This window comes from Ranitomeya imitator, chromosome 3, assembly GCF_032444005.1.
Source record: "Ranitomeya imitator isolate aRanImi1 chromosome 3, aRanImi1.pri, whole genome shotgun sequence".
Classification (NCBI taxonomy): domain Eukaryota; kingdom Metazoa; phylum Chordata; class Amphibia; order Anura; family Dendrobatidae; genus Ranitomeya; species Ranitomeya imitator.
The window spans coordinates 416,363,484-416,379,668 of record NC_091284.1 but is presented as its reverse complement, the minus strand read 5'-3'; the positions used below and the strand labels follow the sequence as shown (position 1 = coordinate 416,379,668).

The following is a 16,185-nucleotide window of genomic DNA, read 5'->3' as shown; positions in this document are numbered from 1 at the left end:
GCCAAGGGACTCATGAAATTCACTGACCGAGCTGAAGGTTACAGAGCTTGGAAAGCTTCCTTCCAAAATGTCATTAGAGACTTGGGGCTACAACACAGGGAAGAGATAGACCTGTTAGTCAAATACCTGGGAGAAGAGTCAGTCAAACACGCAGTAAGGATCAGAGACATTAATATAAACCGCCCTGAGACTGGCCTCAAAGAGATCTGGAAAAGGCTGGATGAGTGTTACGGCTCAGCAGAAGTAATAGAAAGAGCCTTGTTCAAAAGAATCGATGACTTTCCTAAAATATCTAACAAAGGTCTCCAGAAACTTAGAGAGCTAAGCAACTTGCTAAAGGAAGTCCAAGTTGCCAAATACGAGGACGACCTACAGGGACTTGCATTTCTCGACACAGCCAGAGGTGTTAACCCTATAGTCCAGAAGTTGCCCTACAATCTACAGGAGAGGTGGCTCACACATGGTTCCACGTACAAATACAAACACAGCGTTCCATTCCCTCCCTTCTCCGTTTTTGTTGACTTCATACACCAACAAGCAAGAATTAGAAACGATCCCAGCTTTGACTTTGCAATACCATATGCCACACCGTCACCACCTGCAAATCCACGCAGAACATCTGTGGAAGTACACAAGACTTATGTTTCTTCTCCAGTTTCTAATTACAGGTCTGCTGGCTGCTCCCAATCAGAGACAAAGGTGCAGGACCCTGACAAGCAGTGCCCACTTCATCAGAAGCCTCATCCTCTCCTGAGAGCTTTCAGAGGAAAATCTATGCCAGATCGCAGAAGCTTCCTGAAAGAAAACGGTATCTGCTACAAGTGCTGCTCGTCCACAGCTCATCTTGCCAAGGATTGCAAGGTCAGTGTAAAATGCACAGAATGTGGCACCACAGATCATAACACCGCTCTACACCCTGGCCCAGCTCCATGGAGTACACAAAACACGCCAGCTGACAGTGAGCATGGCGGGGAGGAAAGGAACACTGATACAGCTACGCCAGAGATCACTTCACAATGCACCGAGGTCTGCAAAGGGACAATAGACAGTAGGTCCTGTTCAAAAATATGCCTCGTCAAAGTATACCCGAAGGGCCATAGAGACCAAGCTGTAAGACTGTATGCTATCTTAGATGACCAAAGTAATCGATCCTTGGCTAGATCAACGTTCTTTGACCTATTCAACATCAAAGGGCCAAGCACTCCCTACTCCTTAAAGACGTGTGCAGGTACTGTGACAACAGCAGGCAGGAAAGCTACTGACTACCAGATCGAGTCTTTAGACGGACAATTCTGCCTACCACTACCTACGATCATCGAATGTAACCAGATCCCAGACAACAGATCTGAAATCCCTACGCCAGATGTAGCAATCCATCACGCTCACTTAAAACAAATAGCACACCTCATACCGGAACTCGACCATCAGGCCCAGATAATTCTGCTGTTGGGGAGAGATATCCTACAGGTTCATAAAGTGAGACGTCATATCAACGGACTCCACAATGCTCCCTATGCCCAAAGGCTAGACCTAGGATGGGTCATAATTGGCAACGTATGCTTGGGACGCATGCACGCCCCATCTTCTGTGACAAGCATGCTGACAAATACATTGGAGAAAGGACGTCCATCTCTGTTTCAACCTTGTAACAATGAGTTCCATGTCAGGGAACTGCCACACAGCATCCAACTACCTGATCATTTAATAGACTTTACTCACAACAGCAGTATAGTGTCGGGAAGCTATGAGGATCAGTTAGGGGGCACAGTCTTCCAGAGAACTAAGCAGGACAACCAAGTGGCAATGTCGGTAGAGGACAAGTTGTTCTTAGAGGTAATGGACAAGGGACTCGTTAAAGATGAGACCAACAGCTGGGTCGCACCTCTTCCCTTCAAAACCCACAGACCACGTCTTCCGAACAACAGAAATCAGGCATTACAACGTTTCTCCTCTCTCAAACGTAATCTGCAAAAGAAACCAGAGATGAAAGATCACTTTTTCTCCTTCATGTCAAAGATTTTTGAAAACTGTCACGCAGAACTAGCTCCCACTCTCAAAGACTCTGAAGAATGCTGGTTCCTACCCATGTTTGGAGTATACCACCCTAAGAAACCAGGCCAGATCAGAGTTGTGTTTGATTCCAGTGCTAAATTTAATGATGTCTCCCTGAATGACGTTCTACTGACAGGACCAGACCTCAATAACAAACTACTGGGTGTACTTATGCACTTCCGTAAGGATTCCATTGCCTTCATCGCTGACATCCAGCAAATGTTCCATTGTTTCCTTGTGAGAGAGAGAGACAGGAACTTCCTAAGATTCTTCTGGTACAGAGACAATGATCCTACTAAAGAAGTCACAGAGTATCGCATGAGAGTGCACATCTTTGGCAATAGTCCTTCACCTGCAGTCGCCATTTACGGACTCAAAAGGTCGGCTCAGGAAAGAGAAGCAGAATACGGAGCAGATGTCAGACAATTCATAGAAAAGGACTTTTATGTCGACGACTGTCTAAAAGCCATGCCTTCAAATGAGACTGCCATCAGTCTTCTCAGGAGAGCCCAGGACATGCTTGCCTGCTCAAACCTTAGGCTTCATAAAATAGCCTCAAACAGCCAAGAACTCATGGAAGCGTTCCCTTCTCAGGATCTATGTAATGGTCTCAGAGACCTGGACCTGGGGTCAGACCCCGCACCAATGCAACGCAGCCTCGGGCTTCTCTGGAATCTACAGTCAGACACTTTCACCTTTCAGGTCAACCAGGAAGAAAGGCCTTTCACACGTAGAGGCGTCCTGTCTACCATCAACAGTCTGTACGATCCCCTGGGTTTTGCAGCTCCTGTTACTATACAAGGCAAGGCCCTACTAAGAGACTTAACAAGGGAAACATCTGACTGGGATGCACCTCTGCCACCTGATAAGAGGATCCAGTGGGAAGAGTGGAAGAACTCGTTAGCGGCACTCTCCAACCTGCATGTGCCAAGACCGTACACCCCTGTGCCATCTACTGAGATACAGAGCCAAAGACTGTACGTATTTGCAGATGCTTCTGTCAAAGCAATTGCCGCTGTTGCCTACCTCAAAACTGTAGACTCTAAATGTCAGGGCCACATTGGTTTCATTATGGGAAAGGCCAAACTCGCACCACAACCAGAGCACACTATACCCAGGTTAGAGCTTTGTGCCGCAGTCTTAGCCATTGAGTTAGCAGAGTTCATCGCATCCGAAATGGATATCGACCTGACACAGGCCAAGTTCTACTCAGACAGCAAAGTAGTCCTGGGATATATCCACAACGAAACCAGGCGATTCTACGTTTATGTCAATAACAGAGTGCTACGAATCAGGAGATCAGTTCATCCAAAGCAGTGGCATTACATACCCACAGACCAGAATCCCGCAGATCATGCAACTAGAGCAGTTGACGCAAGTCGACTAGGAAGCACAACGTGGCTCTCGGGACCAAAACTATTGTACATTGAAGCATGTTTTCCAGACACCTTTGAACTAGTAGGAGAGGACTCAGATGCTGAAATCCGCCCTCAGGTGTCTACACTACATACAATGACCTCTGTTATCCAGCTTGGATCTTGCAGGTTCGACAGATTCACAAGTTGGAAGTCACTTACTCGAGCCATTACCTGCCTGACTCATATAGCTCGCTCATTCAGGACCACCAGAACTTGTGGCACAGAAAAATGTAAAGGTTGGCATCTTTGTAAAAATACCTACGTTATCTCCGACTTAGAGTTCTCTAGAAATCACATCATCCTCACTGTTCAAAGAGAAACCTACTTTGCAGAAATCCAATGTCTTATTAACAAAGCTCCAATACCAGCGAGCAGTGTATTGAGAAAACTCGACCCATTCATCGACAACAGCGGCCTACTGAGAGTAGGAGGCCGACTCAAAGAAGCTGAGATGGAGTTTGTGGAGAAATTCCCTCTTATACTTCCCGGAAAATGTCACGTTGCCTACCTAATCGTACAACATTACCACAATCTGGTCAAGCACCAAGGAAGACTATTTACAGAAGGAGCAGCGAGGCTTACCCACAAAAGCCTAATCACCTTCATGGCTGAGGCTGCAGCTATAATCAATGCAAGACCCCTGGTTCTAGTTCCTAACGACCCTGAAGAGCCCTTGTTATTGACTCCAGCTACTCTACTTACCCAGAAAACGGGACTGTCCAGTGCCCCTCCAGGAGGATTTGACGCGAAGGACCTCTACAAGCGCCAATGGAGACAGGTACAAAGTCTTGCAAATACTCTCTGGGACAGGTGGCGCAAACAATATTTGTCTACCCTGCAGCCACGTACAAAGTGGCAATCTACTAAACCTAACCTGAACATAGGTGACCTTGTTCTTGTGAAAGACTGTCAAATTCATCGGAACCAGTGGCCACTTGGTCTAGTTACCGCAACGTTCCCGAGCAAGGACGGCAACGTCCGCAAAGTTGAGCTAAGGATAACTAAAGGGAATGAACCTAAGACATTTTCCAGACCTGTATCTGAACTGGTCCTATTGTTGCCTTCGGAAGAAAGGAGTAGTGACATCCATTGATGCCAGACGGGGAGTGTTCTGTCTCTGCCATCTAATATTGTTACCCTGATTATCTGTTTGCATAATTGCAGGTTTCTCAGTATGGATATTCATACCTTTATTTGTTTGTGATGCTTTGGCTCCCTCTAGCGGTCAGAGTTATGTTGGCAGTTCAATCTTCTGTTTTTGTATTATCCATGTCTGATTCTCCTCCTCCTTTGCAATGCATTATGGTAGCTCAGCCTCCATTTCCCTCCATTTTTTCTTTCACTTTCTTCAGTTTGCCTTCAAGGAAAGACGCTTCTCTTCATCCCCCTTGCGATTGCATTGCCGTTTCACCGCATCAATATACCACTACGTTTAATAAAGCACAGACTCAACCACAGTCTCCTTATTGGACCCCGGTATAGCGGTTTAGCTGACTGTATAGCTACGTATGAGCCTGCCTCAGCTAGTGAGGACAGAACAACGTTACATAGTGTTTTCTTTTTTCCCCTGCATGACACCTGTTGTTTATGATTGGACAACGTCATACAGGTAGAAAAATAAAATATTCCAGTGAAAAATCTCTACTAATGCTCCCTTGATTATAGTGGTTATTGGCATATAAAGTTTAAAAGCTAATATCTCACGTTCAGCCACTTTTTTTTATCATGATGTAGCCGGTTTGCCAAGTAAAATGCGATGAAAGATTTAATGTTTAATAAAGGTACATCCAAAAACCATTACAAATATGAACCAACCAATACAATAAATCAAGTTATTACAAATATGCAAAAAGAATATCAATTTTTATTGGTCAATCAAAAAAAAAAACAATCATATCATGACAGACAAAAATAGAAAAAAAAACATTTAAAATACACAAAAGTGTAATGAACTTTTAGTGTCTGACCATGATATAATCAGACATACATCTCACAGGAAACCACACAATTTAGGTATAGGTTTCAAACCATACAGTAAATGGTCTAACAAAATGGGCTGAACTCTAAGGCCAAATGTAGCAAACTGTGCAATTCCACTTATGAATAAAATCTCAGGGTCAGATTCATTATTTGTGGGGTGAGAGGCGGTGTTTGCCTTGTCTTGTGGTATTCACTGATGATTTTGCTCCAAAATGGTGCACGTAATTCGTGAATTTTGCGCAACATCAAAAATGCTCCTTATTGTTGTCTGTACCCGGTTTTGTGGCTTTTAAACACAAAAAATCACAGGTTCCACTGAAATGCAAATTTGCAAATAAGATTGAAGACATTCATAAATCATGCTGGAAAGTGACTGGGATACATTTCAGCGAAAAAAGGTAATTTTTGAAGACGTTGCAATTGATGAAAACATCTTTAAATCTGATATCCTATCAATAATGATGAACAGAAAAAAAAAATAGGAAAACACGTCAAATAGACTTTAAAAAGGTACATAAAATAGGTGCAAATGAAAAACAGGCAAAGAACACAAAAAAAGACAAAAATAAAGGGCAATTATGCAATTATGAATAGTATCTTCTCAGTTCAAAAAAATCAAAGAGTACAAAATAAAGCAAATAAATTAAAGTACGCCCCCAAAATAAGAAAATGGAAAATATGGAGCAATTGAAGTAAGGTATGTGCTGCTAGCAGTTTACAAGGGGTGCCTGAAAGACCATGTGTAGGGAACACTCTACAGAGGCTTTGCGAGTCTAAGTGGCTTCCTCAGGGGATGTATTGTGAACCTGTGACATTGTGACTGTCACAAAATATCATAAACGCTTAGATTTTGGACCGATGGTTGCAAATCACTTGTGATTTGCCCCATAGGTTTCGATGTATGGTAATGCTTCCTATCTGCATTTTGTCTTTTTTTTATGTCAAAATACCAGTTCTTAAATAGTCGCAAAACTAGAAGTAACAAATGACTCTCATAACAGATTTGTTTGACCAAATACCATGTAACTGTAGTTATTTTGATCCCTTATTCCACTATTTAACATAATAAGTGTAATAACAGTGAGCAGTATTGCATGATATCAAAGGGATATTCCTATCTAGAACATTTATACCTCAAATATATTGTAAATGTGAATCCTGTGAATCCCACCAATGGCTGCTCTATCCATCTCATGAATGTCGCTTCATCACGTGCTGCTTTCAATGCAGTTAATTGACATTTCCATACAAATCTATGGGTATTCTGACCACCTCTCCACTGACAGCAATGCAGGGACCTCCATCCACTAAACAAGTTTTGACAAATGTTTGGATATGCCATAAATGTACAAAATGGGAATACCTCTTTAAATGTATAAGATATGATAATATTGATAATGTCTTGCAAGTTAAATTATGAAGTTGGCCAAAGAATTACATCTTAATTATAAGAACCAATTACATCAATTCAGAAAAAGTTATAAATATACACTGCTCAAAAAAATAAAGGGAACACTTAAACAACAGAATATAAGTCCAAGTAAATCAAACTTTTGTGAAATCAAACTGTCCACTTAGGAAGCAACACTGTTTGACAATCAATTTCACATGCTGTTGTGCAAATGGAATAGACAACAGATGGAAATTATTGGCAATTATCAAGACACACTCAATAAAGGAGTGGTTCTGCAGGTAGGGACCACAGACCACATCTCGGTACCAATGCTTTCTGGCTGATGTTTTAGTCACTTTTGAATGTTGATTGTGCTTTCACACTCGCGGTTGCATGAGACGGACTCCCTGCAAAAACGACCTCCAGCAGGCCACAAATGTGCATGTGTCTTCCCAAACGGTTAGAAACTGACTCCATGAGGATGGTCTGAGTGTCCACAGATGGGGGTTGTGCTCAAAGCCTAACACCGTGCAGGACGCTTGGCATTTGCCACAGAACACCAGGATTGGCAAATTCACCACTGGCGCCCTGTGCTCTTCACAGATGAAAGCAGGTTTACCCTGAGCACATGTGACAGACGTGACAGAGTCTGGAGATGCCGTGGAGAGCGATCTGCTGCCTGCAACATCCTTCAGCATGACCGGTTTGGCAGTGGGTCAGTAATGGTGTGGGGAGGCATTTCTTTGGAGGGCCACACAGCCCTCCATGTGCTCGCCAGAGGTAGCCTGACTGCCATTAGGTACTGAGATGAGATCCTCAGACCCTTTTTGAGACCATATGTTGGTGCGTTGGCCCTGGTTTTCTCCTAATGCAGGACAATGCCAGACCTGATGTGGCTGGAGTGTGTCAGCAGTTCCTGCAAGATGAAGGCATTGAAGCTATGGACTGGCCCGTCCGTTCCCCAGACCTGAATCCGATTGAACACATCTGGGACATCATGTCTCGTACCATCCACCAATGTCACATTGCACCACAGACTGTCCAGGAGTTGGCGGATGCTTTAGTCCAGGTCTGAGAGGAGATCCCTCTGGAGGCCATCTGCTGCCTCATCAGGAACATGCCCAGGCGTTGTAGGGAGATCATACAGGCACATGGAGGCCACACACACTACTGAGCATCATTTCCTTGTCTTGAGGCATTTCCACTGAAGTTGGATCAGCCTGCAACTTCATTTTCCACTTCGATTTTGAGCATCATTCCAACTCCAGACCTCCGTGGGATATTAGTTGTGATTTACATTGATCATTTTTAGGTTTTATTGTCTCAACACATTCCACTATGTAATGAATAAAGATTTATAACTGGAATATTTTATTCAGTGATATCTAGGATGTGGGATTTTAGTGTTCCTTTATTTTTTTGAGCAGTGTATTACTGCTACAGAATACTTATTATGGATAATAACATGGACTCTTCTGCTTATGTAGGCTCAAACCTAATAAATAAATCCAAGGAAAACAAAAAAGAGAGAATGTCCAAAAGGCCAAACTGAGTGCAAATTTCACACAGTGTATCTGAAATACCAATCAAATATCAACAAATAAAAAACGGCTACATCAGCATCAGAACAGCAGAGCTCCAAATTGTAACCATATGTGCATTCACAAATACAATACTTAGGACCCGTGATCCATACTGAGCAGTGGGCAAGTATAGATTCTAAACATTTAAACTTTACTGAAAATAAAGCTCTTGCCTATTATGTGTAGCCGATGTTGGCGCTTAGCTTATTTCTAATTGGATTAATCTTTATCATTTAGTAGGGATAGTGCTTCTTCCCGCGAGCCTATAAATTGGACGTCTGATATCCGATTTTAAATCGAATTGCACACAGGCAGCACACTGACCCTTGTTATTCAATGGGGCTGTTAAGATGACAGATTTTTCTCATAGAGCAAGTGTCTGTGTAAAAAAAAATGCAAATTGCCTCTTCAGAGAGGAAGAGGACTAGAATTCTAGGGCCACCTACTGGAAGTAGCAATGGCGTATAAGTCTCCTCACTCTGACATGCCAGATCTGGCTTTACTCTCCACAAGCAGATACCTTACCCCTTAGATCCCATTCTCAGCCTCTCACCCAGCCAAATCAGATCTCATACTTTGCACTGACGAAAGGGTAATACACTGTGCCTGAAAATTGAGATTCTGGTTTGGCTTTTTTCCTAAGTCATGTGACAAGGCTCATGAAAGGGTCAATATTGACTTTTAGGATCGCTACTTCCAATAGGTAGTGCAGCGCCCCAGAGTCCTGGTCGTTGCAGTAATGTCGCTCTGCCGCTAAGGGGAGTGATGTTATGTCTGATTGCACTAAAGGAGTTCATCTGACCAGGTATCACAGTCACACATTACACTTCACATTCCGGCCACTAGGGGGAGCAAAAGGCACTATGTATTAGGCCACTCCTCACACTGGTAAAACTAGGGGTCGGATAGGAAGTTAGAACAGAACGCATCCTGGGAGAGGTTCCTGGCAGGTATCTAGCGGAAAGAACAGAACGTTACGGAGCCGCGCCTGCACTACCTTGCGGCGGCATCCTAAGGAAGGACACGAAGTGAAGGATATTGTGGAGAAGTGAGAAACAAAATCGCAGCACAAGGAGATATCCAGTAGGAGTCATGCCCCGAGATCGGCAACATCCTACTGAGGCGCGTAGCCGGTGGCCGGAACGCCGAGGAAGTGACAGATTCCAAGCATTACTTCGAACAGCGGCAGGACAGTTGATTTTAGGTTGGCTGTCTACCTTACATCACCTAAGCAGACATAGGGGGCAAAGTTGGAGAGGGGCGTCTCTAGGGTCCCAGAATAGCTCCGAGCCTTCCCGTCAAACGGGTGCGTCCTATCCACACAATAACTTGGGGGACGGAGAGAAAGAGAAAGAACAGATACGAAAGTTGCAAGGGCTATCCCGAATGCTCAGCAGGGAAGAACTACAACACACAGGCGCTAGTTGGTAGGTACTGATTTCCACCTGCAAAGGGAACTGTTGGATGTGCCTTCGGACCGGCCGGACTCAGCCAGCCCTGTTAGCAGTGCTCTGGATTGCGGATCACGAAGTCTTGAGTAAAAGGTAAAGAGACTGCAACCCTGTGTCCTCGTTATTAACTGCGCCTCACATCATCACCACCTACACTAAAGGGAAGCCCTGGGGATATACTTCACCTGTGGGAAGGTATACCATCTAGCTGCCATTCCATCACCCCAGCGGAACCCCTAGCAGCGTCGGTCATCCTGACCGAATACCACAGGTGGCGTCACGAACCCTTGACAAACTACATCACCCTTTCATTGGACGCCCCTTAGCAGGGTCACGGACCGGGTCCAGCCACCGTGACAACCCCAGCACCGAAACAGAGAGGACCGGTACCGAGTACCCCGTGGCCCTGTGTCTGGGGGCGCTCCAGTAGCACTAGAGTTCTAGTCCTCTGACTCTCTGAAGAGCAATTTGCATATTTAATTTCCCAGAGGAGCATGCATGGGGTATAAGTCTGACATGCTATGGTTCGATTTACAGACCAGAATGAAATAGTGTCTGTCAATGGCTAGCAGCTCGTGCACTCACCCAATAACCAATAAGTACAAGGAGCTGAACTCTGAGCTAGTAACATGGGCAATTTGTGGACTTGACTAGCCTAAGTTTTCATACATCTGATTACGACCTTGGATGAAGCAGACGTAGTGTGGCAACAATGGCCTAAAACAATGGCAGCTTGCAGATATTGCATTTCTTTAAATAGTGATATTAGTATAGTTAAGAGCTTCATCAATGGTACATAAGGGCACATATTGTGGGGGAGTATGATCCATATGTAGCTCGATTAATGATTATATACTCAAGCTATTTTGTGAGCTTTCTGTCCCTGGTTTGATGTCAGACATAATCCATATGCAGTGAAGTATTTTTAAGCTTCTATTGTGGCACATATAGCCTTGTATTCCTTGCATCTTTTGTATGGGACTTTGCAAATATTAGCACTTAGCAGGTATAGTTCTACATGTGTTTCCTCATGGATTGCAGGGGCATACATAAAATCACGGGGCCACATAGAGGTCTTAATTGCCCCCCCTAAAAAAAATTAAAACATTCAGCAAGATCACAAAAGAGCATATCTCACAACTTTCCATCTCTTACAAAGTAGTTTTGCTCTTATTGAAGCCCCTTAGTGTTCCTCTGCTCTAAGATATTCCCTGTCTGCCTGTCCTTAACCATACCTGCTGGTTCTTACCTTGTTCCTGTCAGTCCTTGCCAGTACCTACCTTGCAAGTCTGTATATCAGCCTGACCTGCCTGTATCTCCCATGGCAGACTGTATGTCAGCCGGACCCGCCTGACACTGCTGTGCCAGTCTGTATATCAGCCGGACCTGCCTGCGCTTGCCATGCCAGTCTGTATATCAGCTGGACCCACCTGCACCTGCTGTGCCGGCCTGTATATCAGTCGGACACGCCTGCACCTGCCGTACCAGTCTCCATATCAGCCGAACCTGTCTGCACCTGTCGTCCCAATCTGTATATCAGCTGGATCCGCCTGCACCTGCCATCCCAATCTGTATATCAGCTGGATCCGTCTGCACGTACCAATGCCTATCTATATACCAGCCATACTCATCTGCATCTGTGATTCCTTTGTTCCTGCCGTGCCTGCTGTATCAGTTGTATTCTCCTACTGGGTCGATCCAGCTACCTGTCACTTGGGGATCATCTGTCCATCGGGAGCCATAGGCTAACCCCACCATCAGGGGCTCTAGTGAAGAGTCAGGTGCTCATCTCGTCTCGGCCCTCCAGGCTCTCCCCGGACCACGGCACAGTGGTTCCACCACTCCCATTACATAGTGACCCTCACCAGCTCTTCAAACAGAATAATGGCCCCCACATAGCCCTCCAAACAGTATAATGTTACCCACATAAACCTCCAAACGGTATAATGACTTCAATCACTACAATAAATACAATGTGCTCATTGATTTATAAAAAAAGAAAACTACTCACCTCTCCATGTTCCCCCACCACTCCTGTCTTTGCAGAGAGTATTCTAAAGCTTTTCACAGTGGGCTCAATGTAGTGAAATCATCGTGCTCCGTGCACTAAGATGTCAAAGCTCAAATGCACCTAAAGGTGGGAGCTGATGCTCTCTGTTCTATCTTTTTTCCATCAGTGCTTTAAACTGTATCTGCATCCAGGATGTGATGTCGAGCAGGCGGGACCCCGGGTCGGATGGGAGGCCGGCATTGTGCCCCACCAACTAATTTTTATTATCATTACAATACATGGTTCAACCATCAGTGCGGGTGTAACGTTTAACAGTTTTTAACCCCATTTTGTGGCACTGCAGCATTAAACTGTTATTTTTTATTGTATCATATGTACTGTCATTTTTTCTTCTGATTACATAGCCTTAGGAGATGCTTGCCTCTCTGCTATAAATATTTTGCCATTTAAGGCAATTTCTCTTCTTTATATCTTCCTCATTCACATTTCAGGAAAATGAATTGTATGGTTAAAAGACAATCTTTGTTTCAGGTCATTGAAATCAATATACAACATTTCTATGGGTTTTAAACATATCACTAGACTGATATAGTTCTTGATATGACGTATACTAGTACTTTATTCTGTGTTACAATTTGATTTTGGAGATGTTGGCTACATTGGCACCCCTAAACTGCAGCTGAGGCCCCAACATCAACACTCCAGAACACTTATCCCATATACAAATGTCTTACATTTCTAACACATTAAGTATTTGGTGCAGACATTTTGGCACCATTTCTGCATCCCTTGGTTGAAAAAACGCGGTTTAAAATAAATGTGTTTTTGCCATGTTTTGACATTTTTTATGTGTTTTTTACATGCGTTCTTGGTGCACATTTTCCCTACTCATTCATTAGTATGAGATGAATCTGCCGCAATAACGCTGAAAGAATTGACATGATGAAAATGTAAATCTGCACCAAATCTGCAAGTGAGAAATAAGCGACGTGTGCATGAGACTTCAGGATGCTCATTCACTTTGCTGGAATCAGGAAACCCTCATGCTTTGTGACAAATCTACACAGAAAAAAAACGTGACAAATCTGCAGTGTGTGCAAAGGCCTTAGGTGAGTTACATGCTAAACAATCCATTTATCAGTTAATAAATTATATCAAGTGTAATTAACTGTCTGCTGTACCTACATTATATACCGCATGCACCATTAGATTAGGCCAATCCAATGCAACAAATATACATATTTATTATACAATGGGCACCATAAGGCTACATTCCCACGATGAGTTTTTGGTGATTTTTTTTTCTTAGTAAAAATGCAAGTTACCTATTATACTTAACGGGTCCAGAAATGTTGCAGAAAATCTGCAACCTCAAAAACAAACCAAGAGCTCACTGTGGGAACGTAGGCTCAAAGGAGTTGTCTGGTCTACATACCTATATTGATAAGTCTGCAGTCACTCTCTGTGACTGCAGACTTATGAATTTTCCCAGTGCACGCACTCTGCACTGCGGGGATTCACTGATTTCTGAACCTAAATTTAACGTATGACTTTTTTTAAATTAGTTTGTGAAAATGGTTAACATGATAATAATATAGATTTTGCTATTATTATTCTCATAGGCAGCATGGAGGCTCAATCGATAGCACTGTTGTTTTGCGTCCAAAACCCACAAAGCACAAAGATTTTAGATTGTGAGCCTCAATCAGGACACTGCTAATTATTTCTGTAAAGCACTGGGAAATTAGTGGTGAGTAAAATAAGTATATCATTATACTGTATGCCAGATTGGACCCTTTAGGTTTGCCAAGGTTCTTCTATGAGGCCGCGTGCACACATTGAGTATTTGTTGAGTTTTTTACCTCAGTATGTGTAAGCCAAAGCCAGGAGTGGGTGATAATTACAGAAGTGGTGCATATGTTTCTATTATACTTTTCCTCTGATTGTTCTGCTCATGGTTTTGGCTTACAAATACTGAGGTAAAATACTGACCAAATACTGAAAGTGTGAACGTGGCCTAACTAAATACAATTTATTAGCCTTGCTGTAGATGATGTTATTGGCTGGTGGCTACAAAGAAAACACCATGTCTGTTTGGTAGCATTATAGCAATTCTGTACTTACTGTAATGGTTTATGGTGTTAATGAGTCTTACTCCCACTTGTGCATGGTTGTTGGTCATGAGGACTATATCAAACAGATCCTCACTGTCGGGATATAACTCACGTAGCTGAGTGTTAACAGCTTCCAGGGCCTTAGCATGGAATAAGAACAAAAAGAGATTAATGTCTAGAAGTGAAAAAGAAAATACATAAATCCACGACTTTCTGTCTCCTCCCCATTATCCCATAGATTGTAAGTCCCGCAAGGACAGTGTCCTCTCCCCTCTGTACCAGTCTGTCATCGTAAATTTGTTTGCTGTAAACGATATCTATAATCTTGTATGTAACCCCTTCTCATGTAAAGCACCATGGAATTAATGGTGCTATATAAATAAATAATAATAATAATAATAATAAAAAATAGAGGTTTATAGGTGACACTAGCGAAAATCATATGCCTGTGTATTGCTCCTAGTATCTTAGTGTACATTCAACCCACTTGCTCACACATATCAGGAAGTTCCAAGTTCCTGTCACATAGAAAGTGATAAACTGCAAACATTGTTTTGGAGTACATATCCATGATATCCTTTGAAAGAACATTCCTGTGGTTTGAGCTAACAAAGTTAAATACTTTCACTTTAAAAAAAATCTTTTTGGATTCAAAATGTAATTTTCCCAGATTATTATTATTATTATTTATTTATATACAGTACAGACCAAAAGTTTGGACACACCTTCTCATTCAAAGATTTTTCTGTATTTTCATGACTATGAAAATTGTACATTCACACTGAAGGCATCAAAACTATGAATTAACACATGTGGAGTTATATACTTAACAAAAAAGTGTAAAAAAACTAAAATTATGTCTTATATTCTAGGTTCTTCAAAGTAGCCACCTTTTGCTTTGACTACTGCTTTGCACACTCTTGGCATTCTCTTGATGAGCTTCAAGAGGTAGTCACCGGGAATGGTTTTCACTTCACAGGTGTGAAGTTTAATAAGTGGTATTTCTTGCCTTATAAATGGGGTTGGGACCATCAGTTTTGTTGTGCAGAAGTCTGGTGGATACACAGCTGATAGTCCTACTGAATAGACTGTTAGAATTTGTATTATGGCAAGAAAAAAGCAGCTAAGTAAAGAAAAACGAGTGGCCATCACTACTTTAAGAAATAAAGGTCAGTCAGTCCGAAAAATTAGGATGCTAAGGAGTATGGAAAGCTGAAGGCAGAGATTTTGTCAGAGACAAACCTCCCAGGTCTCAGATGTTTGATCTCCTGTACCTGGTGCAAAAATGTCCACAACATAAGACTTTTTCACCAGCACAGATGGCGGAAAGACTTGCAATGGACCGGTTCATCCACTCACTGCTGAGGTTGATTCAGTTCTGATTTGCCCAGGGGGATCTCCAGAACACTGACGATCTAGTGGGCCTGGTGGAGAGGTACCTGGTGGTTGAGAATTCCCTGTGTAGGGGTTTTAAGTTACTGTATTCAGTTTCCCAAAGGGGGGCAGACACTAAAAAGAAGGGGACTAAATCCTCACCTGTGGGGCGTTCAAAGTCTGAGGAGGCAGCTGAGCTGCTGCCAAGGGATCAGTACCATACTGTGGTCTTCTGGAAATGTCATGCCCCTAGTCATATTTCCGCCCGTTGTTCCATAACCTCAGAGCTGATGTACTGCAGCATAGGCCAGCACTGTCCCTATTTTGCCCACAATGTCTACAGTGCTATCACTTATACTGGTGAGGGGGCCTCAGGCCTGCTAAGTCACTGTAAATGAGGTACAAATAACTGGACTCCAGGAGTTTGGTGATCCTGGTAAGGGCCACACTTCTGCATCTGCTTGTCAATGGGTGGGTGGTGGGAGTTAAGGACTTGTTGCACCCTGTGGATACTGGACAGGACTTTATCTTGATTTGGGACTTGTGGGGGGAAATCGGTGTCACCTGGGATCTCGACCAACAACCAAGTCAGAAATAACTGACATCAGGAGGAAGTGAGAAGTGAGGCTACTCTCACTTCTTCCGGATGTCTGATTTGTCCGCAGGAGGGGATTGGCTGGTGATTGGCCGTAGTGATCGTGTGACATAACAGTGTCACATGAGTCCCAGGAGAGCAAGTGTCCACACCACTGGAATGGCACGAGCACTGGATGTGAAATAGGTGTTATTATTTCATTTGGTGGAAACAT

The 16,185-nt window shown here is 43.2% G+C and overlaps 1 protein-coding gene across 1 annotated transcript in view; it reads right to left on the bottom strand.

Annotated features, from left to right (window-relative positions):
• The window catches only part of NT5C1A (5'-nucleotidase, cytosolic IA), a 117,659-nt gene that overhangs the window by 51,139 nt on the left and 50,335 nt on the right, over positions 1-16,185 (bottom strand). The window contains exon 3 of the mRNA XM_069757173.1: positions 14,013-14,142. Coding sequence (XP_069613274.1) covers positions 14,013-14,142 — 130 coding nt within the window. The remainder of the gene's footprint in view (positions 1-14,012; positions 14,143-16,185) is intronic.